Source organism: Saimiri boliviensis, chromosome 2 (assembly GCF_048565385.1).
Source record: "Saimiri boliviensis isolate mSaiBol1 chromosome 2, mSaiBol1.pri, whole genome shotgun sequence".
NCBI lineage: Eukaryota > Metazoa > Chordata > Mammalia > Primates > Cebidae > Saimiri > Saimiri boliviensis.
Window position 1 is genome coordinate 77,218,899 of NC_133450.1, and position 26,245 is coordinate 77,245,143.

The 26,245-nt window shown below is 36.9% G+C and overlaps 1 protein-coding gene across 3 annotated transcripts in view; it reads left to right on the forward strand.

The window, feature by feature from the left end:
• Positions 1 to 2,972: 2,972 nt before the first annotated feature.
• Positions 2,973 to 26,245, forward strand: part of SECISBP2L (SECIS binding protein 2 like) — a 57,029-nt gene continuing 33,756 nt past the window's right edge. The window contains exons 1-7 of one of the 3 annotated variants that reach the window (XM_003928878.4): positions 2,973 to 3,202; positions 10,577 to 10,755; positions 12,527 to 12,851; positions 15,038 to 15,173; positions 20,042 to 20,271; positions 20,547 to 20,571; positions 21,229 to 21,344. In XM_003928878.4, the coding sequence (XP_003928927.2) occupies positions 3,179 to 3,202; positions 10,577 to 10,755; positions 12,527 to 12,851; positions 15,038 to 15,173; positions 20,042 to 20,271; positions 20,547 to 20,571; positions 21,229 to 21,344 (1,035 nt within the window). In that variant the 5' untranslated portion in view covers positions 2,973 to 3,178. Of the gene's footprint in view, positions 3,203 to 10,576; positions 10,756 to 10,826; positions 11,838 to 12,526; positions 12,852 to 15,037; positions 15,174 to 20,041; positions 20,272 to 20,546; positions 20,572 to 21,228; positions 21,345 to 26,245 lie in introns of those variants that run through there. The other 2 variants (XM_003928877.4, XM_074393636.1) reach the window with 2 other exon arrangements.

A 26,245-nucleotide genomic window follows, 5' to 3' on the forward strand; every position in this document is an offset into this window, starting at 1 on the left:
CATGTACATAAAATGATATGTACTTATCAACTATCTGTTTGCTGGATTTTGACAAGTGCCTGGTCATCACACCACCACCTCCCTTTATTGTAAGCAGCTAACCTTGCCTCCTACATCACTGAGAAAACAGAAGAAATTACATAGGCATTCCCTCAACTCTCAGCACGAAACTTATAAATGTATCAAATCTGCACCCACATCGATCTTTTCTTCCTTTCCTCGGTTACAGTAGATAACACGCCCCTGCTCCCATCAAAGGCCTGTTTCTTCCCCTCGTATTTGTAACCCACCCCCCCCCCAAGCTTCTCAGAGGCCTTCATCTATTGGATTATCCCTCACATTCTGAACCCTCACCTCAAAGGATGAGCCTGTGTGAGTACTAAAGGCTGAATTTTCTCTTTCTTAAGAATGCTAACATATGCCATTTCCTCTTCTTGAAACAATTTTCCCACTTCTCCTTTACTGATCATAACTCCTACTCACCCTTCAGGTCTTTGTGTAGATGCTATTTATTCAAATATGCCTTCCCTGTCCATCCATCCCTTACCATGGCAGCACCTATTGTACTTCCTTTTTCATGACACTCATCTCATTTATTCTATGCATGTCTTGCCCACAAGACAAGCATGGTCTCTGCCCTCATAGGGTCTCATTAACTGCTGTACCTCTAGTATTTAGCATAGTACCTCATACATTAACTATTTATTGATGAATACAATAATTAATTTGCATTCCTTTATCATCTGTAAAATGTTTTTTTATGACTTCTTTTTTCACAGAGTTTAATTTTTTATCTATTAGCTATGTCTCATTAAATGAGAACGGCATTGTGACATTTTTCTTATAATTCTTATTCTGTTCTTGTAATTTTAAGGAATGTCTTGTACATAGAATATTCTCAATGAAAACAATTTCACAGACATAAAAATCCCATAATGTGGAAAGATCCTTGGGAATCCTATATTTAAATTTCCTCAGATCATTCCTCAGAAAAAGGAAGAAAAACAGAAGTACTATAGTATTTTTATGAGTGCCTTTCTCTTATCTTTTTACTCAGATGAGGGTATATTATGACTATAGACCACCAGTAGAAAGACAATCTGAAAATTCAGTTATTTTATTTTTCAGTTGTGAAGGAGGCTGGTCATCTGTTAGTTTACATAACTACTCCTTATAAATAACTTAGTTTTTCTGAGCAACCAACCCTAAATTCATTCAGCATTCACTGAATCCCAACTAGGTGTGTGAGAGGCACTAGGACCTAACATTATGTTAACTGCACATGTATGTACAAATGTTCATACATTTGCAATTTAAATACACATGCATTTATATTAAATTTGAGGAGGCAGAAGAGTTACTAAAATTAAATATATTTAAAATGTAAATACGAATGTTTCTCCTTTCAAATTGTTTCTATTGCCAGCCTTGATGCAAGTCTTGCTGACACAATATAGCTCCTTTCAGCAGATCAATACACAATACAGGTTGAATGTCCCTTATCTGACATGCTTGAAGACTTAAGTGTTTCGGATTTTGGATTTTGGAAGATTTGCATTATACTTACTGGTTGAACATCTCTAATCTGAAAATCCAAAATCTGAAATGTTCCAGGGAACATTACCCTTAAGTGTCAGGTTTGTGCTCAAGAAGTTTCTAATTTTGGAGCATTTGGGATTCGGAACGGTTTGGGAGATACCCAACCTGTACCAGCGTAAGTACAGCAAGGGGCCTTCACGTAACGAGTCTAATAACCAGACTAAAAACTTAAACTAAAAAGGCAATCAGCCTTTACTGATGTCTCCTGAAGCATGACAAAGCAAATTTCTTAAAATCTCTTTCCCGTTCATAGCTGTGGATCTCCACACCAGTGCCCCAAACAGCAGCCACCTCAACTCTCTTCCTTCACTTAAGTGTAATTTAGCTTATACAGCTGTCCCTAGGTATTCAAGGCAGATGTTGGCTCCAGGATCCCTGCTGATACCAAAATCCCTGAGTGCTAAAGATCCTTACATAAAATGTTGTAGTATTTGCAAATAATCTATGCACACCCTCCAATATACTTTAAATCATCTCTAGATTAGTTATAATACCTAATACAATGTAAATGCTATGTAAGCAGTTGCTAAACTGTATTATTTGTGTTTTATTGTTGCACTTGTTATTTCTTTTTTCCCCAAAATATTTCTATTTGCGGTTGTTTGAATCTTCACCGAGGATGTGGGTGTTGGAGGGTGTGTCAGAGGAGATGTCTAGAAGGAATTTGCCATGCTAACAGCAGTGCCCAGTTTCAAGACAGTCTCTGCCCTTAAGGAGCTAAGGATCTGAAGATAAAATAACTACCTGCTGGGTGGTGGTATTTGGTACAGATCCTGCATAGAATTCGGAGTTCTGAGATGGGCGAGATAAGCCTGGATATAAGTCTAGAGGTGAACCTGAACCTGGACAATGAATCAACTAATCAATATTTGTGGGGCACTTCCTCGCAGGGCTTCTTCCAGTCATTTTCTGTATGCGTTTTACATATGCATTTTTCTAGGGCAAGACTCCATTATTTTCAGAATATTCTCATTCCTTTATAGTCATGACTCCCTTTATTTGCGTAACATAAGGAAGGAGCAGATGTACAGTGGGCAGATGAAAGCTCTTCCAACATCACTAAGAGGTGGTTTCAGATCCTGAAGAGGTCTTTGAGGTCCCGGGTGACATGGGTCCCAGGTGGTCCGACACATCTCGCGTCACAGTCTCCGGAATGGAGTGCGGTGCGGGGCACCTGCTCCTAGGCGTCTCCACCTGGCCTCAGCTTCCAGGCCAGCCCGGGTTCCTGCTACCCCTGCTGAGGCCATTTGCTGTCACTCCGCCCACTGCCCCTCTCTGCCTCCTCCCTACTCCTTTCCCTTCTGCGCGCCTCCATTTCTAACTACGCCTCCCGTCCGTTCGGGCCCTTCTCGGCTTCCGTCCCAGATGATCCCTCCCCGGAGCTGCCGCCGCCTCCTCCTCCTCCGGGAGTTGGAGCCGCCTCCTCGGCCGGTGGCGTAGCCGAATCGGTGTCGCGGCCAGCTAGATAGGGGCGGAGGTCCGGAACCCAGGCTGGACCCGAGCGGGGGGCCATGGAGAAAGCGGCCCGAGGCGCTGTTTACACCGACTAGCGCGGGCCCGTTGCGGCTCTGCAGGCGCCATGGACCGAGCCCCCACGGAGCAGGTACGCAGGCCGGGGCTGGGCCCGCCGGCCGGGGGTTGGGGTCGCCGCTCCCTCCCGGGCCAGGCCCGGGTCTCCAGGCGTGGGGACCCAGCGGCCGGAGTCTTCGGGTTCCTGCAGGCGCAGACCCCCTCGCCTGGGAGCCTGGCTGCTCCCAGCTCTCCTTCATTGTTGCTCGGGACGTGGGGGCTTTTCCAGCCCGGATGACTTCCCAGACCGGGGGCTCGCGGTTGCCGCTCCTCCCTGGCCCGGTGAAAGGGTCGGAAGGCTCCGAGCTGTCCGTGCTCTCCTGCGAGGAGGGCTTGTAACTTCCAGCAGCCTCTCCCTTCCCCCAGTGCTTTCAGCTGTGGAATGTGTTTTCGAGGTGGAAAGGCGTTTGAAGGCTTCTCACCCAGAAAGGCTGCGAGAATGTGTGCTAACTACAGACGAAGGGAAGTCACGGGCCTTGCAGGTCTCTGTCAGCTGAGCGAAGCATTGTTTTTGCAGAGGTTTTACGGAGCTGTTTCTTTTAAGAAACGATGTTGCGATTTCCCCTTGTCCTTTTATCCAGTGATTTTACAAAGAATTGTAGTGTTTTTGTTTTAAAGCTAGTTTCTATTTTAAGGGTGTAAAGCATAAGCTTGTTTTCGAAACCGTTTTCATATTTTCAGAGTAGTCCCTTTAGTGTTCTGTTTTGCTTTTAATTGCATCAAATTCCTGATAATCCATGCTACTAGGTGCTAGGAGGCAGGGATAACGACATTGTTAAAAAATAATCGAAAACAATAGTTTTCCCCCCAGTATTTTCCACTCTTAAAATCTCTGCGAAAGGACTTAATGTGAAGTCCAAGTTTATTCACTCTCTGTTCCCTCATTGATGATTAGATGACGGAAGAAGAGGGGCTAGTAATTTTTGTCTATTAAATTTACAGTTAGATAACTAGCACCTGAATTAATAAGATTTCCCAAATTCCTGTATATGTATGTCTATATGTAGTTGAAGCCGGTTTGTATTTTGAAATCGGACTCTTAGCAGGCAAAGCACGGCTTCCTAGTTGTGTATACTTGTTTTTACACAGACTTATTTTTTTTTTTTTAAGAAAAGCTTTATGTGAATGTAACTCTGAAGACAAAAATGAGTTTTATAAAGCAATACATGGAATTACCAAAGCGAAATTGAAGTGGAGCCTCTTGGCAAATACACGTAGGCGTTTATGTGACCCAGAGTATTCGGTATACAGCCTGTATCTAGTTTAAAAACGTTTTTGAAGATAGCTGTCAAAAATACGTGAGATTTCAAAGGCTGACAAATGAATATGAATTTTCCTTGAATCATTTCCTTGTATGTGTATTATTAATGAAAGAGTTCAATATTTTGTTCCTTCACCAGGATGCCAGGACTAAAACCAGTAATACTACCTTATGTATACTTAGTTCTTTTCATCCTAGAGGAAATATAATTAACTATTTAGATGGTAATTTTTAGCATAGCCGTTTGTGATTATCCTAGCAGCAAGTGCTGTGAGCAAATTATTTACACTAGAGAGCCTTGTACTCTTTCACCCCACATTTTGCCAAAGTCCACGACCTATTAAAACCTTGTAGAAATTTAAGAACTAGGGGAAAAAATTGAAGGTTTTCTCTAGACTTTTTTTTCCTTTCAGTACCTCTTACCTCTTCCCCAACCTAACCCTGAATGAAAGAATAATTTGAAAATCCTCCACTTCCCTATACACCCAGAAAATAGTTCTAGAAAAGTGATGTCTTCGCCTAGTTTATGTGATAGGCAGTTAATTCAAGGGTCCATGAATGACCTGGAAGGAGTGTGCTTCATTATATGCCTTTTTCTAGGGCAAGACTCCATTATTTTCATCATATTCTCAAAGGATGGCTAAGAACCATTAACTTAATGGTAGATTAGGGACTGAGATTTCTCAATTTTGTGGAATTTTTGATTCTTTATACCATAAAGTCATGTAATGGCTTTTCCAGGATATTTGGACTATACTTTTGTATTTCTACTATTGAAGTGAATTTAGGTAGGTAAAAGTCATTGAAAAGTATATGTAATACATGCCAATTTCCATTTTTCCTCAACTTTTTTGTCCCTTTAGACCAGTGTTGACATACTCAGAATTTCTCTGAATCCCTACAGCGTTAAAACTTACTCATTATAGTATTGTAGTAGTTCGCAATTTATAGAAGTTTGATTTTTAAAAAATAGTACTTAATAGACTTCCTGCCTTTTATCTTAACCTAATTAAATGCTTGTGTACTTTACAAGTGTAACTTTAAAAAAAAAAAAAGAACAACAACTTTTTTTTTGCCTGAAGGCATTCATGTTCTTGTGAATTACCTTTTTTTGATACATAAAATCTTTTTATAGAAAGGTAAATTGTATGTGTGCTCATCAAGATGATAAAAAGTTGCTAGGAATACAGTGCTAGATGAATAACCTTAATTGCAATAATGGTTATTTGAAAGAACGTTACAACTAGAAGAAAATCTCAGGTGTATCCTGTCAGCACTCTCTTCTGTAGGATATTCTCTGTATACCTAAAAAGCTAGCTTAATTTTAACTGCCAGAGTTAGATGTTCTAAGAAAATGCGTTGCTTGGTATATAATGCCTTTTTTTCCCCTAAAAACAAAGCTTGCATAAAGATGTGAAGAATAAATCATGGAGTTCCTTTTGTTTATAAAGTCTTACTGCTTGTATTTTTACGAAATTCATTGAGATTTTAAAAAATAATGCGCTTAGAAGTGACAGAACACTTAAGGTTTACAGTCTCTTTTCTGTTATCACAAATAAATGTTTGTTTAATTTTTAGTACATTAGCATTAAATATTTCTTTTAAAAGACTTTACAAAATTACTGTTACTAATGTCTTTAATTTTTGTAAAAACTAATTAATGCATATGAATTCATGCAACATGCTTTTTACCAATAAGGGTACAGATTGTCTGGCTTTTCATTGTTTCCTTTAAATAATTTATAAACTTTTAATAATATCAGTACCCCAAATGAAATGTGTTCTGAATAAGTTATCTTAAAATGTTTGTTATTCAGTAATACTTATAGTTGGCCCTTACGTAAGGATATAAGTAAATGACTTGTCTTACCAGACTTAAAAAATAATATGTTTATAATAAAAATAAAGTATTAATATACACATATTCAAATTTAAGGAAAATATCATTTGGAAAATTTAAAAGTTTTTTTTTGTTGTTGTTGTTTGGTTTTTGTTTTTTTTTGAGATGGAGTCTCATTCTGTCACCCAGGCTGGAGTGCAATGGCACTGTCTTGGCTTACTGCAACCTCTGCCTCCCTGGTTCAAGCAATTCTCCTGCCTCATCCTTCCGAATAGCTGGGATTACAGGTGTACACCACCATACCCAGCTAATTTTTGTCTTTTTAGTAGAGAGTGGGTTTTACCATGTTGGCCAGGCTGTTCTCAAACTTCTGACCTCAGATGATCCACCCACAGCAGCCTCCCAAAGTGGTGGGATTACAGGCGTGAACCACCACACCAGGCCAAAAAGATGTTTTCAAGCTCTTAGGTCATTTTCAAGTGCAAACTCTTAGAAATAAGAGTTAGAAAAATAGAATGATAGGTTATTGAACTCTTAGAAAAATAGAATGATAGGTTATTGAAAATGTTACTAATAATAAAGTACCACATATGAAAAACCAATGGGGCCCAGCATGGTTGTATATACCTGTAGTCCCAGCTGCTAAGGAGGCTAAGGCAGGGGCATCACTCGACCCTAGCCAGGTGTTCTGGACTGTAGTGTGCTGTATAGATCAGGTGTCTGCACTAAGTACAGCATGAATGTGATGACCTCTCTGGAGTGGGGAAACTCCAGGTTGCCTAAGGAAGGGTGAACTGGCCCAGGTCCGAAATGGAGCATGTAGAAACTCTGATGCTGATCAGTAGTGAGATCACACCTGTGAATAGCCACTGTACTCGAACTTGGACAACATAGTGGGACCCTGTCTCTAAAAGAAAAACAAAAAAACTAAAACCTTTGGGATGTGGCCGAAGCTATACTCTGAGGCAAATGCATAGTCATAAATGCCTTCATGATTAAACAGTTTACCAGGAAAATGAAAATTAAGCATCCAAAGCAGGAAGTTAGAGGAGAAACTGCATCAAATCAAGAGAGATAATATAATTTAAAAACAAAGTAATAGATAATTCAGAAACTAATATAATAGATAATTCAGAAACTAATATTAAATCTAGAAAGCTGTTTTTTGTTTTGTTTTGTTTTGTTTTTTAAGTAATCATCAGAGTTAACAGTAAGATTTGGAAAAAAAGGGAGAAGCGTGAGTAGCAAAGCATTCTGCCCATTATGGGCAGAATGTAAGTTAAATACTTTGATTTTTCTTCCTCATTATTGTCTGGAGTCTGCAAAACTACACATACAAGTACTGTGGTTTGTTTTGGCATTTTAATCAGAAAACAGCACAGCTAGTAGTTATCTCTTGAGCATTAATCATTTTTTCCCTTCAGAGGACATTTAGTTTATCTTTTGCCATGAGATATAAAATATCTTAAAGTTTGAGATATCCTATTTTTACCTTAACATAGAAAGAATATGGAGGGTTTCCATGGTCATGTTTTTTCTGTGGGTGGGTGGTACATACTCTGGAGTTTCACTGTGGGAGAGTGTCTCGTTATGTTCCAACTTCAGTTTTGATTTTAAGTGGGTGTCAGTTTTCTATTGCTTAATCTGGGAAAATTATTTGCATTCATCTGGAGGTTCCATCTCTGAGGAATTTAGTGTACATTCTCTGCCGATGTGTTCCTTTGTAGTAACGTTTACCCATTTTCCCTAACCCAGTCTAGCACAGTGCTCTTTCCATAATGTATGCTCAATGCACGTTTGTTGAATTATATAGGCTCTCAATGATCTGAATACATTTGTCTAATAAACTCTTTTAAATATTTTTGTTTCGTACTCTGACAGATTCTTGAGTTTTATAGATTATTTACGTCAAAGGCATTTTATTTATAGACATTTGTCTTAATATACACAAAAAATGAGCATGAAACTGGTTAAATATTTTTACAAACATGATTCTGAGACTATCATTTTTTTTCGTTAATTTGGAAAATTCTGAAAGACAATTTTACTATATAGATAGATGTTTTTTTTTGTGAAGCAAATAATACAAGAATGATTAGACTTTGTTAAGTGTAGTATACATTTATTCTGTATTTATTTCCTTTATGGAGGCAACTCCCTGCTATGAGATTTTTAATTCCTAAAAAAATAGATCTTGGTAAAAGTAGAGAGACTAAACAGAGAAATTCAAACTGAGAAATAACATTCTATAATGTAACAAGTCTAGTTTTTCATTTTGTTCACTATGCACGACATACTTCTTTGATTTCTATATTAATATAATTAAAATATTGCCAAAATTTGTTATTTATTTAACATGTTATCTATGTGGGCTTTATTATGTGGACTTTTTAGAATAGTTTGGGATCTTAAAAGAATAGTTTGGATCACTGCTTTTCAGTGCTGAGAACAACAGATGCTGCATTTTGATGTATATTACTGAAGGCCCCAAAGTCACAATAAACAGCTTTTGAAACCTTACAGAGTTGTAGCTATAGGAGAAAGTTTGCCAGTCTGTTCCTGCTAGTGACATCTTCTGTTTGTGCAGCTGTTGACTATAGCAGCTTCTCTGTCTGTCTTTTTTTTTTTTTTTTGCTAAAAACAAAGGATCATTTTAGTGTTTGTGAGTTTTATTGCTGAACTCTGATTATCTAGAATTGCACTTAGAAACCAATACAAACTTTAATATTTAAAAGCACATACTATGTATATGTACAGGCATTAATTTTAAATTATACATAATACCTTTTAAATCAGGGTTGCCTAAGTTTATGAAACTTTTTTTTTATAAAGTACAAATGAAGTGGGGTGTAAAAATTGTTTGCAACTTTTGACCTGAGCAAGAATTTGAATTTGTTGCTACCAAAGTCATTTATGAGTTGACATTTTTTGGCGGGGAGAGGTCAGGAAGAGTATTATTTTAAAATTATGTATTTATAATTAGTATGGTTAATATTGATAATTTGATGTACCCATGTACCTTCCTGAAAAAAAAGACCTGAATGTCTACTAGCTCAGATTTATAAAACTGCTCAGAGAGTTCTCATAGGTCGAAAAGGACTTTCTGATTTTTAAAAGAATTCCTGGCCAGACTCATGCCTATAATCCCAGCACTTTGGGAGGCCAAGGTGGAAGGATCACTTGAGCCCAGGAGTTCAAGACCAGCCTGAGAAACATGGCAAAACCCCATCTCTACATTAAAAAGTTTGCTGGGCATGATGATGTGTGTCTGTAGTCCCCATAACTTGGGAGACAGGCGGGAGAATCACTTGAGTCCAAGAGATTGAGGCTGCAGTGAGCCATGGTCACACCACTGCACCCCACCCTCAACCCCACCCTGTGACAGAGTGAGACCCTGTCTCAAAAAAAAAAAAAAAGAAAGAAATTCTAAAAATTACATTTTTAGTACAGTTAAAATGTGATTTCAGTTTCTTTTTTAATCTTTTTTTGTCCCTGCCCCGCCCAGTTTCTTTTCTTATGCATATATGTGAACTTTATAAAGCAAGCTTCCATTATCTTTGCATTATTGCTGTAACATTTATTGGTTTGATATATTGTGTCTTATATAAGTTAAGTTTGGATTCTAACGAATATCACAGAATGAACATTACTAGCTTGTATCATTAGAGTTTGAAGATGTTTTTGCCTGTTATGTTAAACTTTAAGTAAACTAAAATGGATTATATACCCTGGATTACTTTAGTTTACTCAGATGTGTACTGGGAAACTGAAGTACTCATATTTTCCCCAGTTTAATTGTGAATTTTTTTTCCTTAATGTTAAGTATTTTTTCATCTTAGACATTTTCTTTTCTTTTAATGATACTAATTTCCAGAAGTGAACAGAAATAGACAATTTTTAAGACTATGGAAGCAAATATAGAGTAATAATTACCCTTCAGAATTTTGATTTTTCCCCCTAACAAAATGAGTTAACAACACATTGTTTTGTCTGAAGAGCTGCATTTCTTACTGCCAACTTTATTTTTAGTCACTGAGATATGCTTCTGTGTTCTCTTGATTGTTTTTAACAGTTTTAATTACGTTGAAATGTAGCATTTGATTTATTTTCCTTATTTGATGGCTTTGTCTAAGTAACTTGATCATTCTTCAGTTATTTTAAAATTGACATTGCTCTTCCTTTTGGTTGTTTTATGAATGCTGAGAAGAGACCTAATTACTGTTTATAAAAACTGACTCTTCTGTTGAGTTGTGAATTTGTGTTAAGTTGCTTGCTTGTTATTAATGTATTTTACCTTCTCTTTGAAGAATGTCAAGCTGTCGGCTGAGGTAGAGCCATTTATTCCCCAGAAGAAGAATCCTGATACATTTATGATCCCTATGGCTCTCCCAAATGATAATGGAAGTGTTTCTGGTGTAGAACCAACTCCAATTCCCAGCTACCTGATTACTTGTTACCCATTTGTGCAGGAAAACCAGTCCAATAGGTAATTTGTTTATTTTTATTTTACTTTTTGTGGGGGTGGCTATAAAAATTGGCAAAGTACACTTTTCTTTCAAAGTACATTTTTCTTTTGCAACTTTTAGACATTAACCATTTCTCTATTAAGAGGAGTAAATAAAATGATACAGAAATTCAGAAATTGTTAACATGGATTAGTTTCTCATTTTTTCTAAGAGACAACTGAATTCTTAGGCTATGTCTCCTTCAGTAAGTCATTGAAATTTATTTGAAGTCAGCTTGAAGGAATAAAATACTCAGAAGTGAACAAAAACCTTTTTTATGAGATTAAACATCTAATCTCATAGTTGCCAAGACAGTCTCTGGTGTAAGAAGAAAATACCAAGCAATAGACCTTCACTTTGAAGCTGTCATAGTTAGCATATATTTATATTTCTAGACTCAAATGAGTTTAAATATATGTTTATTTTATTGCTGTATAAAAGTACTTTTAGCCTTTTTCAAGTCATGTCCCACAATTTTGTTTGTCTACGACTGTAATTGGATGAGGCAGCTGGTGACTGGCTGTAGGCTCTGTCATCCGTATGGGCTGAGGCAATCAATATTTCCACACATCTGTAAACCATTGTTGCACACTAATGTACCAGTGCACATTCTTTGAGAAATTGTGGATGTATGGTGTATAAGGTCATTCACCTACTTTCTCAAGTACTAAGTGTTCAAGTTAATATTCTGAGACTCTTAAAGAGTCTTGAGGGTTGGACAAACAGTAGAAACTAAGGAATCATTTTCAGTTGAAGTTAGCATTATATTAAATATCCTTGCTTATATTGGATAATGTGCAAGCTGATTCATTAAATTTAATAGTACTATTTTTCTATTTGAAAAAAATGGCCATGTATACAATATGATAAACTTAATTGGTTTTCTTGATTTACCAAATAACCTTTGTGAATTCATGAGTAAACGAGCCAACAGATTATTTTTTAAATATTTTTAGGAATATGACAGTGAACTATTTTTCCTTGTCGTGAGAGTAATGAGGAAAAGCTCTATACTTCAACGCCGTATTCCCTAGGACCCCGTATTGATCGGCAGGAACCTTTGGTGAGGGGCTGCTGGGACAGGAAGAATTTTGCTAGCGTTTTATTTGAACTGCACTAGAAGAAGCTCCAAGGCTGGAGATGTCAGTGGGCAGACTTGCCTCTTCTCTTCTTTCACTTGGACCTAGAGCCTGCTTCTGTTGCCAGGAGGGGAGCCAGGAAAAGAGCTGGACTTGGCCGAGTGATTAGGGGAGTATGAGAGGAAGAGTAGGATGCTCTGGGATTGAGCTGAAGAATAAGAGGTGAAGGAATTAAATCACCCTATATATAGATCACCTTGCACAGTGGTCACCTTGACTGTTCTTTACAGAAGGCTGTCACAGTTGTCCTTGAATGGGAACTTTGGACTGCCATTGTTGGTAGATCCCAGTAGGTAGCTGTTTAATTTTTAGGCAGATGTACCTTGAGGAAGGTTGAGGGTAAAGTTACAAATACTAGTGGTATGTGGAATACTGTAAAACCGTCAGGTTGGGTTCATTTATACTGTTGTTTAAATTGTTACTACATGAACATAATGATCTCTAATTACAGCAAAGAAATATCTAAGGCGATGTTAGTTTTGTCTCCTTTCCCAAAATTATCATGAAGCCACTGTTCTGTACTGTTTTGTCTTTTAATGAGTTAAGAGATTTTGCTTTAGTAGTATTTTTAGACTTGTCAATAGATTTGTTCTTTTTTTATTTGTTTTTGCAGACAGTTTCCTTTATATAACAATGATATACGATGGCAACAACCGAATCCAAACCCTACTGGACCATACTTTGCCTACCCCATTATATCTGCTCAGCCACCTGTTTCTACAGAGTACACATATTATCAGCTGATGCCAGCACCATGTGCTCAGGTTATGGGTTTCTATCATCCTTTTCCTACACCTTACTCCAACACCTTTCAGGGTGCAAATACGGTAAATGCTATTACTACAGAATGCACTGAGCGTCCAGGTCAGCTTGGACAGGTCTTCCCGTTGTCCAGCCATCGAAGCAGAAACAGTAACAGAGGAACAGTGGTACCAAAAGTAAGTGTCTGGTTTTGGTTGGCTTTTAAATTTGATATTACCTTTATTAGTACAAGTAGTTTGCTCCTTGAATTGATTGACCGTTAATGCTGAATTTACTATAAAATATATTGTTCACTGTTATAAAATGGTAAAGGATGTGTAATTCTTAAAATAACTTTCTTTGTGTTGTTTATTCCTCTTTCTTGATTGTGATATGATTTATAGTCATTTTCATGTTCCTTTAGAGAGTTTCGCATAAGGCACACATATTTACAAATTATTTTATTTAGTGATAAAAATTGCGTGGTGACACCAGCATTCGTAAGTGGTTATTGTGGATCTTGTGCTAGCTGTGTTGAATGGCTAATGCACTTCAAGATATTTCAGTTGGCCAGGTGCAGTGGCTCACACCTATAATCCCAGTACTTGGGAGACTGAGGCAGGTGGGTCGCTTGAGCCCAGGAGTCTGAGACCAGTCTGGGCAACGTGGCAAAACCCTATCTCTACAAAAAATACAAAAATTAGCTAGGTATGTTAGTGCATGCCTGTAGCTCCAGCTACTTGGGAGGCTGAGGTGGGAAAATCACTTGAGCCCAGGAGATCAAGACTGCAGTAGGCTGAGATAGCACCACTACACTCCAGCCTGGGTGACAGAGTGACACCCTGTTGCAAAAAAAAAAAAAAACCAAAAGATATATTTTCAGTCTTCAAAACTTAGCAGTAGACATTGTGGAAAAGAACATTGGTGATTCATGACATCTCTTCAACTTTATTGTTTCAAATCTGTGAATTTTTAGTAGGAATAGCACCTTGTTACTTAAGAGGTGCTTTGCTTTTATATAAACAAGGGTGTCCTAGACTGAAGAAAATGAAAGGTAAATACGTGGAACCACTTTTATTCAGTACCAGCCTTTTGACTAAGTAAAAAAGAAAAAAAGAAAGAAAAAGAAACGAAGGCTTTGAATTACAGGAGAATTAAGGTTTAATTTTAGTTAACTTTTTAACTTAAAAGGCTATTTTACAGTTGAAGCCTTATTGTCAAAGCTAATGAGAAGAAAAATCATGTTAGCACTTTTGAGCTGATAGAAGAGGGACTTCTTAGACATACCTTACGAGTATATCATCCGGGCGTTGATGCTTTCCCTAGATTCCATTAGCCCACCTTCTTCAGTGAAGTCTTTGTTACCTCCTCATATAATTTGTAAAAATTGAAATACAAGCAGCAGAGGTTGCTTTGAAAAGCTTTTAGTTTTTGTTCATGGAACTGTTCTTGGTCAAGGAATATCCTTTGGGAACTCAGAATGAAAAAAGTGTTAGAAATAAGATAATAGTATGTAATTTCCAGATGTTGAAGGAACGTGATTTCTCAGAGTACATTTTCAGCACTTCAGTTTAGGAAGTTCAAGAAGTTAAATTCAGATTTCTATTGTGTAAGTTGCTATTAAGTGATGAATAGTTATATTTTTAAAAGTAAAGGAAGAGATCAGTTTTTTAATATTGATTGATTGGCAGGGTGTCGCCCTGTCAACCAGGCTGGATTGATACAGTGGTGCATTCATAGCTCACAGTAATCTCAAATTTCTAGGCTCAAGTGATCCTTCTGTCTCATCTTCTTGGGTAGCTAGGACTCCTGCTGTATTTGTCTTTTTTTTTTTTTTTTTGGTAGAGATGGGTGTCTCTCTATGTTGACCATGCTAGTTCCAAACTCCTGACCTCAGGTGATCATCCAGCCCAGGAGCCCAGGAGTTTGGGATTATAAGTGTGAACCACTGTGGTCTGCCAGGATCAGCTTTTTTGTATTTTCTTATTGAACTCTGAAGTAGAAATCATTTTTTATGTCATTGCTTTTCAGAAACTAAAATTTCACTTTGGGATAAGATATTACCCTTTTAAAGAAATTTACAACCCCTTGTATGATATTAGTGTACCCCTGCTATAATTTTTTTGACTGAGAAGATAAAAAATACAAGTAGCAATTAAAAATGAATTCATTTAGTAATCATAGTTGTGTTATTTGAAAGTGTATGTAATACATTGTTTAGCCTGTTATGCTTTGCTGCAGATATTTCATGAAACCATAATACTATTTCCCCATGGGAGCCAAGAATTTTGAAAATACACTTAGGTGTGTTTTTTAATAGATGTGTATTTTATAATGTTTCATACATTGAATAGTTGTTTTTTGTTTGTTTGTTTTAAATCAGCAACAGCTTTTACAACAGCATATAAAAAGCAAAAGACCCATGGTGAAAAATGTAGCTACTCAGAAAGAAACAAATGCAGCAGGTCCTGATAGTCGATCAAAAATTGTGCTTCTGGTAGATGCTTCACAGCAGACTGGTAAGGCAGGGGTTCTTGCATGTGCATCACTGATTTTTATCTGTTTTCATTCATTGACTTTTAATTGTGGTCTCTACCACTTGTCAGAATTGTAGACTTTGATCCTTTTATTTGTTCTGCCGCTTTGTGATATTCTCTAGGAAGGATAAAGCAATCTGTGTCCTTAATGTTCTTTGAATTTGCTTTCTGGCCTTATGTACAATTTTAGGTAGGGTTTAAGGTGTCCTATTCCTTTTGTAATAATGGAGCAGTTCAGAAACCAGAGATGGAATTTTGCAGATACTATAGAAATTGGAGGAACTCATTTAGGTTGAAATTAAAATTGCACATGTGCTTAATAACTAGATTAAAACCCTTTATAAAACATCCTTATATCTTATACATTGTTGTAGAAAGAACTTAGCAAGTTTTCTATGCCATATTTTATTGTAGATCTGAACAAAACTTATATATGTCATGTATATCCTGTTAAACAAGTACAAATTTTGAAGTAGTCAGATACATTTTGTCAGAAATTTTTAGAGGGCTATATAGGCATTAATAAAAAAGCTCTCAACTGGTGGTAGACAAGAATTAGTATTCTTAAAATGTTCTAGCTATTTTATATAGTTTATATTGTGAAATTTCACTTTGTATCCTTGATCTCAGTTTATTATCTGTAGAGTAGATGTTTATCTTCTTTAACCCATAGTCATTGACATTAGTAAAAAATCTTTGTTAATGATTCAAGGCCAAGATCAGATCCATTCAAAGGCACAACTGGTTTTTTTAAATCTCTGTACAGCCTTCATTCAAATGAGGTCCAAGTTGAAATGAATAAGATGACTTATACTTTTAAATTCAAGTTATACCTTTTCTTTTGGAGATCTGTTTATCTTTCTACAGTTGCTTAGATCCATTAGGAGCAGAGAAAGGATCTGAACATCAGTTTAAAAAGTCTTTTTGATAGTACAGTCATTGTGTGGTTAAAGCATAAAGGCATGAAGCTTTGAGATTAACAGACTCTGACAAATACTTGGAGTGACTATGGAAAAGAATCACAATGTAATATATTACAAAGTTTTCTGGTGTGATTTTCTCTAGTCATAGTGACCCATTTCTATGTGCTTTTAACCCTTGGAAGACTTTAAAATATCTTTACTTCTTTATTTTGCTTATTATTTTAACCACAAAGACACGCTTTCTGAGGCATAAGAATTAGAAAATGAAAAAATGAAGGTGAAATCTCAGTAGAAGACCGTATATATTATACTTCCTATTAGTATTTTTATTCTTAGTTTTCAAATCTGAGGATTGTAGTTCTATCAGTATTTTTGTTCTTCAGTTTTTAATTTCTGAGAATAAACTGGCATCAAGTGGAGATTGAATTAAATATTATAGTTTATTAGGAATGTCTTTCCATTTGTAAACAGACTTTTACATTTGAACACAAGATCATTATTTAATAAGAGTTTATAATAAGATGGCTGGATCTAATATAATATACAAAAGTTAATTGCATTTCAATTCGCAACCCACAAACAAAATTTTACAAAAAGATGCCATTAACAGTAACAGTAAAAAAGAGAGTTTCTGGAAATCTTAGAGAAGATGTATAGGACATACAGGCAAAAAATGGTAAGACTGGGCTGGGTGTGGTGGCTCATCCCTGTAACCCCAGCATTTTGGGAGGCTGAGATGGACAGATCACTTGAGGCCAGGAGTTCGAGACCACCCTGGTCAATATGGTGAAACCCCATCTCTACTAAAAAACATAAAAATCAGCCCTGTGTGGTGGCACGGGCCTGCTGTCCAGCTAATTGGGAGGCTGAGGTAGGAGAATCACTGGAACCTGGGTAGCAGAGGTTGCAGTGAGTTAAAAAAAAAAAAGAAAATGTTAAGTCTTTATTATGGGACATTAAGAAAAACCTAAATACCATGTTCAAAGTGATTTTTGGGAAACTTGATAAACTAATTCTAAAATAAAGGAGCAGTGGTTTCAGAAGACCGAAGACATCTGTGGAAAAGAACTTTTCCTCTAGATATGGAAACTTATAAAGCCATCTTAATTCCTTTAGGTTTATTTTATCAATGTAGTATACCAAAGCTGAACAGAACAGAGAGCCCAGAAACAGACCATACATAAGTATAAAACACATACATGGAAAAAGACAGAGATAGCATTACTAATTTATACCCCATACAAATCTATTTCAGATGGATTAAGGACTTAGGGAACCCAGTGCAGAAGAAAATATAGGCAGGTAACTTTACGAATGCAAGGAGGGAACTATTTCTAAAATTAAGAATTTCTATTTATTAAAAGTGAGTGAAAGAATAAGCCACAAGCTTGGAAAAGACTTTTACTGTGCATATAACTGACAAAGGATTAGCATGAGATATATAAAGAATTAATATGAGGGCCGGGCGCGGAGGCTCACGCCTGTAATCCCAGCACTTTGGGAGGCCAAGGCGGGTGGATCACGAGGTCAATAGATCGAGACCATCCTGGCTCACATGGTGAAACCCCGTCTCTACTAAAAATACAAAAAATTAGCTGGGCGTGGTGGCGCATGCCTGTAATCCCAGCTACTTGGGAGGCTGAGGCAGGAGAATTGTCTGAACCCAGGAGGCGGAGGTTGCGGTGAGCCAAGATCGTGCCATTGCACTCCAGCTTGGGTAACAAGAGCGAGAAACTCTGTCTCAAAAAAAAAAAAAAAAAAAAGAATTAATAGGAACCAATAAGAGAATGATCCCACCCTATCCTTTGGGCCTGTGGAACACATTGCTAGTAAGCTAAAACAGTTTTACAGGACTATAGCAATTTTTCTTCAGACACAGTCATCTCATTTCTATGAATGTATCCAGATGGAGCCTCCCCCTAGAAAGAGAGGGGGCTATTTGATTAGAGATACATATAGCAGCAGTGCAGCAAAAGTACTGAAGCTTTCATAGTGTCCAGTAGTAGCAGGTAACAAGTCCCTCTTGGACACCACTTTAAGCACAGGACACCACTCAGTGGATGATACGGAGCTATCATATAATTATGACATCATGTTACGACAGAGCACAACTCAAAATTGTATTAGCATTGTATAAAGATTATGAAAGGGCAGAAATGTGGAAAAAGGAAAACTTGTAACTTGTTCAAAGAAGACTAAGGTTTTTTCTTTTTTTAGAATGTCTTGCTGCAATTATTTGTGAAATAAATAAATACAATTCAATAGAAAAATGGCAGAAGTCAGGTAATTCAAAAGTAATATTAATAAAAATTGCACAGAAGGGAAAACACTTCTGGCTAAAAGCATCAAAAAGAGGATCAGCCTCATACAAATTAAAACCCACAGTGACCATGAGCCACCTTTTTTTGGAGGAGGTGGGGACGGAGTCTCACTCTGTCACCTAGGCTGAAGTGCAGTGGCATGATCTCGGTTCCCTTCAACCTCTACCTCCAGGCTTAAGCAGTTCTCCTGCCTCAGCCTCCAGAGCAGCTGGGATTACAGGCGTATGCCACCATGCCTGGCTAATTTTTTTTGTATTTTTAGTACAGATGGGATTTCATCCTGTTGGCCAGGCTGGTGTCTGACTCCTGACCTCATGATCCACCCACCATGGCCTCCCAAAGTGCTGGGACTATAGGCATGAGCCACCATGCCAAGTCGAGCCACCTTTTTATACCCAACAGATTAGGTATAGTCTGGAAGATAATATAAAGCATTTAATGAATATATGGATCATGGGGGTATATTTTACTGTTGGAGTATAACTATCTTCTAAGTACCTTTGAAAATTATTTGGCATTACATTGTGGGGGAGCCAGAAAACAATGTTTATTTAAAAAAAATGATTTGGCATCAAGTTGAATATGTATGTCCCCTAAATTCTGGCAGTATTTACCTTAGAGAAACTTACATATGCACATATGAACATTCATGTGTCTGTATGTCAATTTTAACAGCAATATTGTTCTTGGTAGCAAAACTCCAAAACAACCCAGGTGTCAAAGGATAAGTACATTGTGGCATATTCATGTAAAGGCATTTTAGATTCCAGTGGCATTAATGAATTATAGGGACATGCACCAGAATCTCAAAACCAGTGTTGAGGTGTGGCATAGGTGAGAAGTCACATGGACAATGTGGTGTTTTAAAAGAAAGATAAAAACTGAAAAATTATATGATTTAGGTTTTAGAAATATAGAAATCCATGACAAATCTGTAGAGCAAAGTGAGGGAATGATACACACAGGATTCAGAATAGATGGTAAGCTCTGGTGTAAGAAAAGGGTGTAGTCGTGGAGGGGAACACACAACGACCTTCAAAAGATTCATGGTGTTCTCTTTCCTAAATGGTTGATGGTGGTTTTAGAATTAGTGATATATTTTATTCTCTTTTCATATTAAAAACATACAGTCTGGGCGCCATAGCTCATGCCTGTAATCCCAGCATTTTGGGAAGTCAAGTCGGATGGATCACTTGAGTCTAGAAGTTTGAGACCAGCCTGGGCAACATTGTGAGTGAAACCCTGTCTCTATAAAAAATAAGCCAGGCATGATGGTGGTGCATGCCTGTAGTCCCAGTTACTTGGGAGGCTGAGGTAGAAGGATTTTTTGAACCTGGGAGGCAAAGGTTGCAGTGAGCTGAGATTGTGCCGCTATACTCCAGCCTGGGAAACAGACTGAGACTCTGACTCAAGGAAAACAGAAAACATATTATAAACAAACTTACCAGGAACATCTTAACCTTTAATGACCTTTTCAAAAAGTTGTCACCTGTTACCTCATTTATGAAGTTTGGTATCTGTTTTCTTACAACCTTAATGATACTTTAACAAGAATTTATCAATTTGTTCATCACAAAGAATTGTCGTACTTTCCTTGCCTTTGTAGATTTCCCATCAGATATTGCTAACAAGTCTCTCTCAGAGACCACTGCCACAATGCTCTGGAAGTCCAAGAGCAGGAGAAGAAGAGCATCCCACCCTACTGCTGAATCTTCTAGTGAGCAGGGGGCTAGTGAAGCCGACATTGACAGTGATAGTGGTTACTGCAGTCCCAAACACAGCAACAACCAGCCTGCAGCAGGGGCTTTGAGAAATCCTGATTCTGGGACCATGAATGTATGTGACATTGTCTTGATTTCTTTATTGGTCATTGATGTCAGTATTATATTTGCAACCTCTGCTAAAGCTTAAGTATTGGTTTTCATTAACAGTTCCTATAGTAATGGGATAGTTAAAAATGTATTTTGTATTTATTAATAAAAAAATTCATTGAAGTATTATAATATTGTAATGTGCATGCTTCACACTAGGCTAAATTATAAAACATTTAGCAAAGTACATAATGTTGGTTTTTAAGTGGAGTATAATTGTCTTTTTGTTTCTTTTTTTAGCATGTGGAATCATCTGTGTGTGCAGGTACTTATTTTCTACATTGTGTTTTTACTGTACTTTCTACTTTGTCCATATAAGTTTTCTTTTTAAGTATGAGGGTTGCTGATACTGCAAAGAAAAAAAAAAACCTTAGAAATCTTGCAGGGATTCAAGGTATTTTGGAAGTACAGTTTTGCTCATCAGCTTGAGAAAATGCCAGCTGGAGATACTCTGTAAGAGGACACTTGTATTACTAAGAACTGTAGTACTACTTAAAAGTTTTTAGGGCCAGGCATGGTGGCACACACCTGTAATCTTACCACTCTGAGAGCGAGGCCTGTGGGTCACCTGGGGTCAGGAGTTCGAGACCAGCCTGGCCAACGTGATGAAACACTGTCTCTACTATAAATACAAAAAATTAGCCGGACGAGGTGGTGGGTGCCTGCAATCCCTGCTACTTGGGAATCAGAGGCCGGAGAATTTCTGTAACCCAGGAGACAGAGGTTGCAGTGAGCCAGGATCGTGGCATTGCACTCCAGCCTAGTCAACAAGAGTGAAACCCCATCTCAAAAAAAATAAAAAGTTTATAGAAAACTTTTCAGTATTACATTTCTAGTGCTGAATTTCAGTATATGAAGTCAGGGCAATTTAGGTCTTGCTCTTTTATACGTAAATTATAATTTAAAATTTCATTTGTTATAGGTGGTGTAAATTGGTCCAATGTAACTTGCCAGGCAACTCAGAAAAAACCTTGGATGGAAAAAAATCAGACATTTTCTAGAGGTGGACGGCAAACTGAACAAAGAAATAATTCACAGGTAATTCAAATTAGGTTGGAGAAAATTGATTAGGTATGAGATGAGTCATTTTAGACTTTATTTAGAGTGGTGCTGTGGAGATGATATTGAGAATGTTATGATTTGAAAGTGAACTGTCATGATATTTGTAACTTTAAAATGGCTTAGCTAATAAAATTACTTAATAAAACAAAATGGCAAAGGGTTGAGTGGGTATATATGGTATCATTTTTCTACATTTCTGTGTATTTAAATATTTTATAATGTTAAAAAAAGGATGCCCTTTAATCCTGTTTCATTTGCCCTGTTTTTTTTCCCCCACATAAAAATTTGAAAGCAGTTTGTGCTTTAAATACTGATTCGTTTATTTTAAGGATTGCAGCCTTGTCCATGTGCCTTTACTTGACTGTAAATACCCTTTTTGTGCTAATGGCGATGCCATAGTAATGGCTTACCCTAATGTAGCCAGCCAGGGCAGTTTCCCGAAGGCCCAGAGGAACAAAGTGTAACTGCAGTACAGTAGAGCAGGCTGTGCACTGTCATGAACTACCAATTACTGTATTTTTGTGCTTTGGTTGGCTGTAAAATCAGGGAGTTGTTTAATGGTCATTATTTTTCCTTTTCATTTTTTAGACAACCTTGGATTCCTTAACTCTAGTTAAGGAATTAAAACGATCATATGACTATATGGATATGTTCATCTGTGAATAAACTTAAATAGGAGCAAGTTACTAACGGGTTAAATATACCAACTGTTGGCCTGTTCCTTTGCCTCTCTGGAATGAAATACAGGTTGAGAACATCTCCAGTCCCAAATCCAAAATGCTCTAAAATCTGAAACACTTTTTTTTTTAAGTTGACACGTAATAACTGTATATACTTATAAGGTATAGTGTGATATATTGATATATGTATACAACATATAATAATCAAATCAGGGTAATTAACATATCCATCATCTCAAACATAGATCATTTTTTTTTGGGGGGGAACATTCAGAATCTTGTCCCCTATTTGAAAATGTACAGTAAATCATTGTTAACTGTAGTCACCCTGCCAGTGCTGTAGAACACTAGAATTAATTCCTGTGTAGCTGTAATTTTGTATTTGTTGACCAACCTCTCCCTATCCCCATACCTCAACCCTTCCCAGCCTCTGGTAACCACTATTTTGCTCTCTACTTCTGTAAGATCAGCTTTTTTAGCTTTCACATGTGAGTGACAGCATTTGTTATTTATCTTTCTGTGCCTTGCTTATGTCACTTAACGTATTGTCCTCTAGGCTCATCCTTGTTGCTGTGAATGACAGGATTTTGTTCTTTTTCTTGGATGAATAGTATTCCATTGTGTATATATACCACATTTTCTTCATCCATTCATCTCCTGATGGCCACTTAGGTTGAATTATGATTGGCTATTGTGAATAGTGCTGCAGTAAACAAGAGAGGCAGTTACCACTTTGACGTACTGATGGCCGTTTCTTTGGATCCAGTAATGGAATCGCTGAATCATACGGTAGTTCTTTTTTTAGTTTTTTGAGGAAACTTTATACTGTTTTCTATAGTGATTATGCTAATTTGCATTCCCAAGATCATTGTGTATACAAGTTCCTTTTTCTCTACATCCTCACCAGCATACCAGCATTTATTTTGTCTTTTTCAGAATAGGCATTCTAACTGAGATGAAAAAATACCTCATTATGGTTTTGATATGTATTTCCCTGATGATTAGTGATGTTGAGCATTTTTTATATATGTCTTCTTTTGAGAAATGACTATTGAGATCATTTGCCCACTTTTTAATTGAAAAATATGAAACTTTTTTAGTGCCATGACAGCACAGGTAGAAAATTCTACACGTAAGTACTTAACACGGCTTTGTTTCATACACACAAATATTTAAAATATTATATGAAATTCCCTTCAGGCTATGTGTATAGGTGTATATGAAACACAAGTGAATTTCGTGTTTAGGCTTGGATCCCATCCCCAGGATACCTCAGTATCTATATGCAAATAATCCAGAATCTGGAAAAATCTGAAATTCAAGACAATTCTGGTCTCAAGCATTTCAGATAAGGGCTAACTCAACCTGTATTTCAGGTGTACCTTAACATTAATTAGGCTGTCAAGAAAACAAACAAAATAATTCCTTCAACAAACAAAATAATTCCTTCTTCCCTGTGGTTATCACAAAAATAAATCATTTGTGACAACCTTGTGAGGCAGTCTAGGTTTATTTGATTAAAAACAAAAGAGCTAAAAGAAGAATCGTTGATACAGATTAGATAAATAAAATCTACATAATATATACATATGGGCTGAAATTTTCTGCTGAGACTGTAATTGCCAGCCCTACCGTTGTTTACAGTTTCAATACTGTTATTTTTGGTATCAGTAGCTCACTAGAGAGGAAATAATACTGAGATGAAAAACATTTTATCTCCTTCTTTTTTTTTTTTTTTTTTTTGAGACGGAGTTTCGCTCCTGTTACCCAGGCTGGAGTGCAATGGTGCGATCTCGGCTCACCGCAACCTCCGCCTCCTGGGTTCAGGCAATTCTCCTGCCTCAGCCTCCTGAGTAGCTGGGATTACAGGCACGCACCACCATGCCCAGCTATTTTTTTGTATTTTTAGTAGAGACGGGGTTTCACCATGTTGACCAGGATGGTCTCGATCTCTTGACCTCTTGATCCACCCACCTCGGCCTCCCAAAGTGCTGGGATTACAGGCTTGAGCCACCACGCCCGGCCCTTTATCTCCTTCTTAAAACTGGTGAGGAATATTAAAAGAACCAAAAAGAAAACTTTGCAAATATGTATGGCTCCAAAGAACTGGAGCCAGATATTTGACCATGTATTTGCTTTCTTCTGTTGCTTTGTTATCCTTGTACTTTACTTAAGTGTGTTTGTTTGATTTTTGAGATGCAGAATCTTTTTAAGTCAAAATGTTTTCCCTGTTTGCAATTTCTGATTGTTTTTAGGCTCTAAACATCTTTTAGAAATCAAATAAATATTGACCTGCATGTTCTGCTACTTTTTATAGTATAGTATTTCAGGACATTTTAATCGGAGATTTATTTTGAGGCATGGTAAAACAAAATGAAGTGGATTTTCAAAGTAGTTAACCAGTTATCCTAACATTCTTTCCCTGGTTTGTGTTTCCATTTTAGTGATTTGCTGATTCCTTTTTTTGTTTTTCTTTTGAGACATAGTCTTGGTCTTGTTGCTCAGGCTGGAGTGCAATGGCATGGTCTCAGCTCACTGCAGCCTCCACCTCCCGGGTTCAAGCCATTCTCCTACCTCAGCCTCCCAAGTAACTGGGATTACAGGTGCCCGCCACCATGCCTGGCTAATTTTTATATTTTTAGTGGAAATGTGGTTTCACTACATTGGCCAAGCTGGTCTCCAGCTCCTGACCTCGTGATCCACCCACCTTGGCCACTCAAAGTGCTGGGATTACAGGTGTGAACCACCATGCTCGGCCTGCTGCTTTCTTATGTGCTATTTTTGGACTATTTGTTTTTTTCAGTTTATGAGATTTTTGCACCTGTACCATGCCGTTTAATTACAGGAGTATTAAACATCCTTAGCAGTGTTTTAACATTGGGTAACATAGATCATTTCTCTAGTCTGGTATAAGTCTAATTCTAAATGATGGAAAGAATCTTAAAAACTTAAAATCTTTTAAAATGGCTTTTATGGAATAGGTTGAAAAGTAAAATAAATAAAAAGATGATATACAATGAAAAAGTCTCATTTCACTCCTACTTCTCCTTGCCATCTCCTCTCCTCCTATACCTCTCCCACTTTGAGTAATTTCTTGTAGTCTTCCAGAGTTTTTTCCACTTCATTATCAGTAAATATAAGTACATATCTTATTTTTGTTTTTTCTTTACATGAAAGAACGTATCTACTCTGTTCTCTGCTCTGCTTTGCTCACTTAACAGTGTAACTGTGTATCTTGGAGACATTTTCATAATTGCCTTATTACTACATAAAGGGCTTCCTCATTTTTTCCTGTTAGACAACTCTTAATATTGTGTGGATATACCCTTGTTGATTTCTGTAGTCTTATCAGTGGACACTTGGGTTGTTTGTAAACTGTTGCTGTTGTAGACATGCTGCGTGTCATTTAGAAATTGTGTGTGTATAGAATCGTTTCTACATAAGGGACTGCTGAATCAGAAGGAAAATTCATCTGTTGTTTTGGTAAAGATCACCAGATTGTATCAGTGTGCATCCTCAACAAAAATGTGGAAAGTGCCTAGTTTCATACGGTTCAGAGATAGTGTGTGTTCAGGATTTTGGGTGTGTGCCAATTAGGTAAAAATTATGTCTTAATGTAGTTGATCATTTTTCCATGTGTTTAAGGACCATTTGTATTTACTTCATTTCCTGTGAACTTACCTGGTTATATCCTTTGCTCATTTTTTGAATCTTAATCTATTTCTTTCCGTTTTGGGGTACATTTTAAAATCAGTTTGATTAAGTTTTAATCAAATTCCTGAAATTTCTTGGAGTCTTTACTATGTAATACAAATTGTAAATATTTTGCTAGGTTTTCCTTTTTATTTTTTACTTTGCTCATTATTATCATGACTATTGCCATGCATAGTTTATAAAATAACATTAAGAAGTTTATATTTATAAATCGACTTTATTGATTTTTTTTTTTTTTATGGCTTCTAAAGGGTTTTAAATCATGATTGGAAAAGTTTTGCCCCTACTCCAAGGCTGTAAAGGCATTTGCTTGTTTTTTCCTCTAGTGTGTTCATGGCCTTGTTTTTTTACATTTAAATCTTTATTCCATTTGGAGGTTTTCTTGATATGGAGTGAGAAATGGGTCCTACTTTGTGTTTTCGAAGTGACTTTTTAAAATCTTCCAACACCATTTGTTGAAAAGTTTCTCTCTTCTTCACTGAC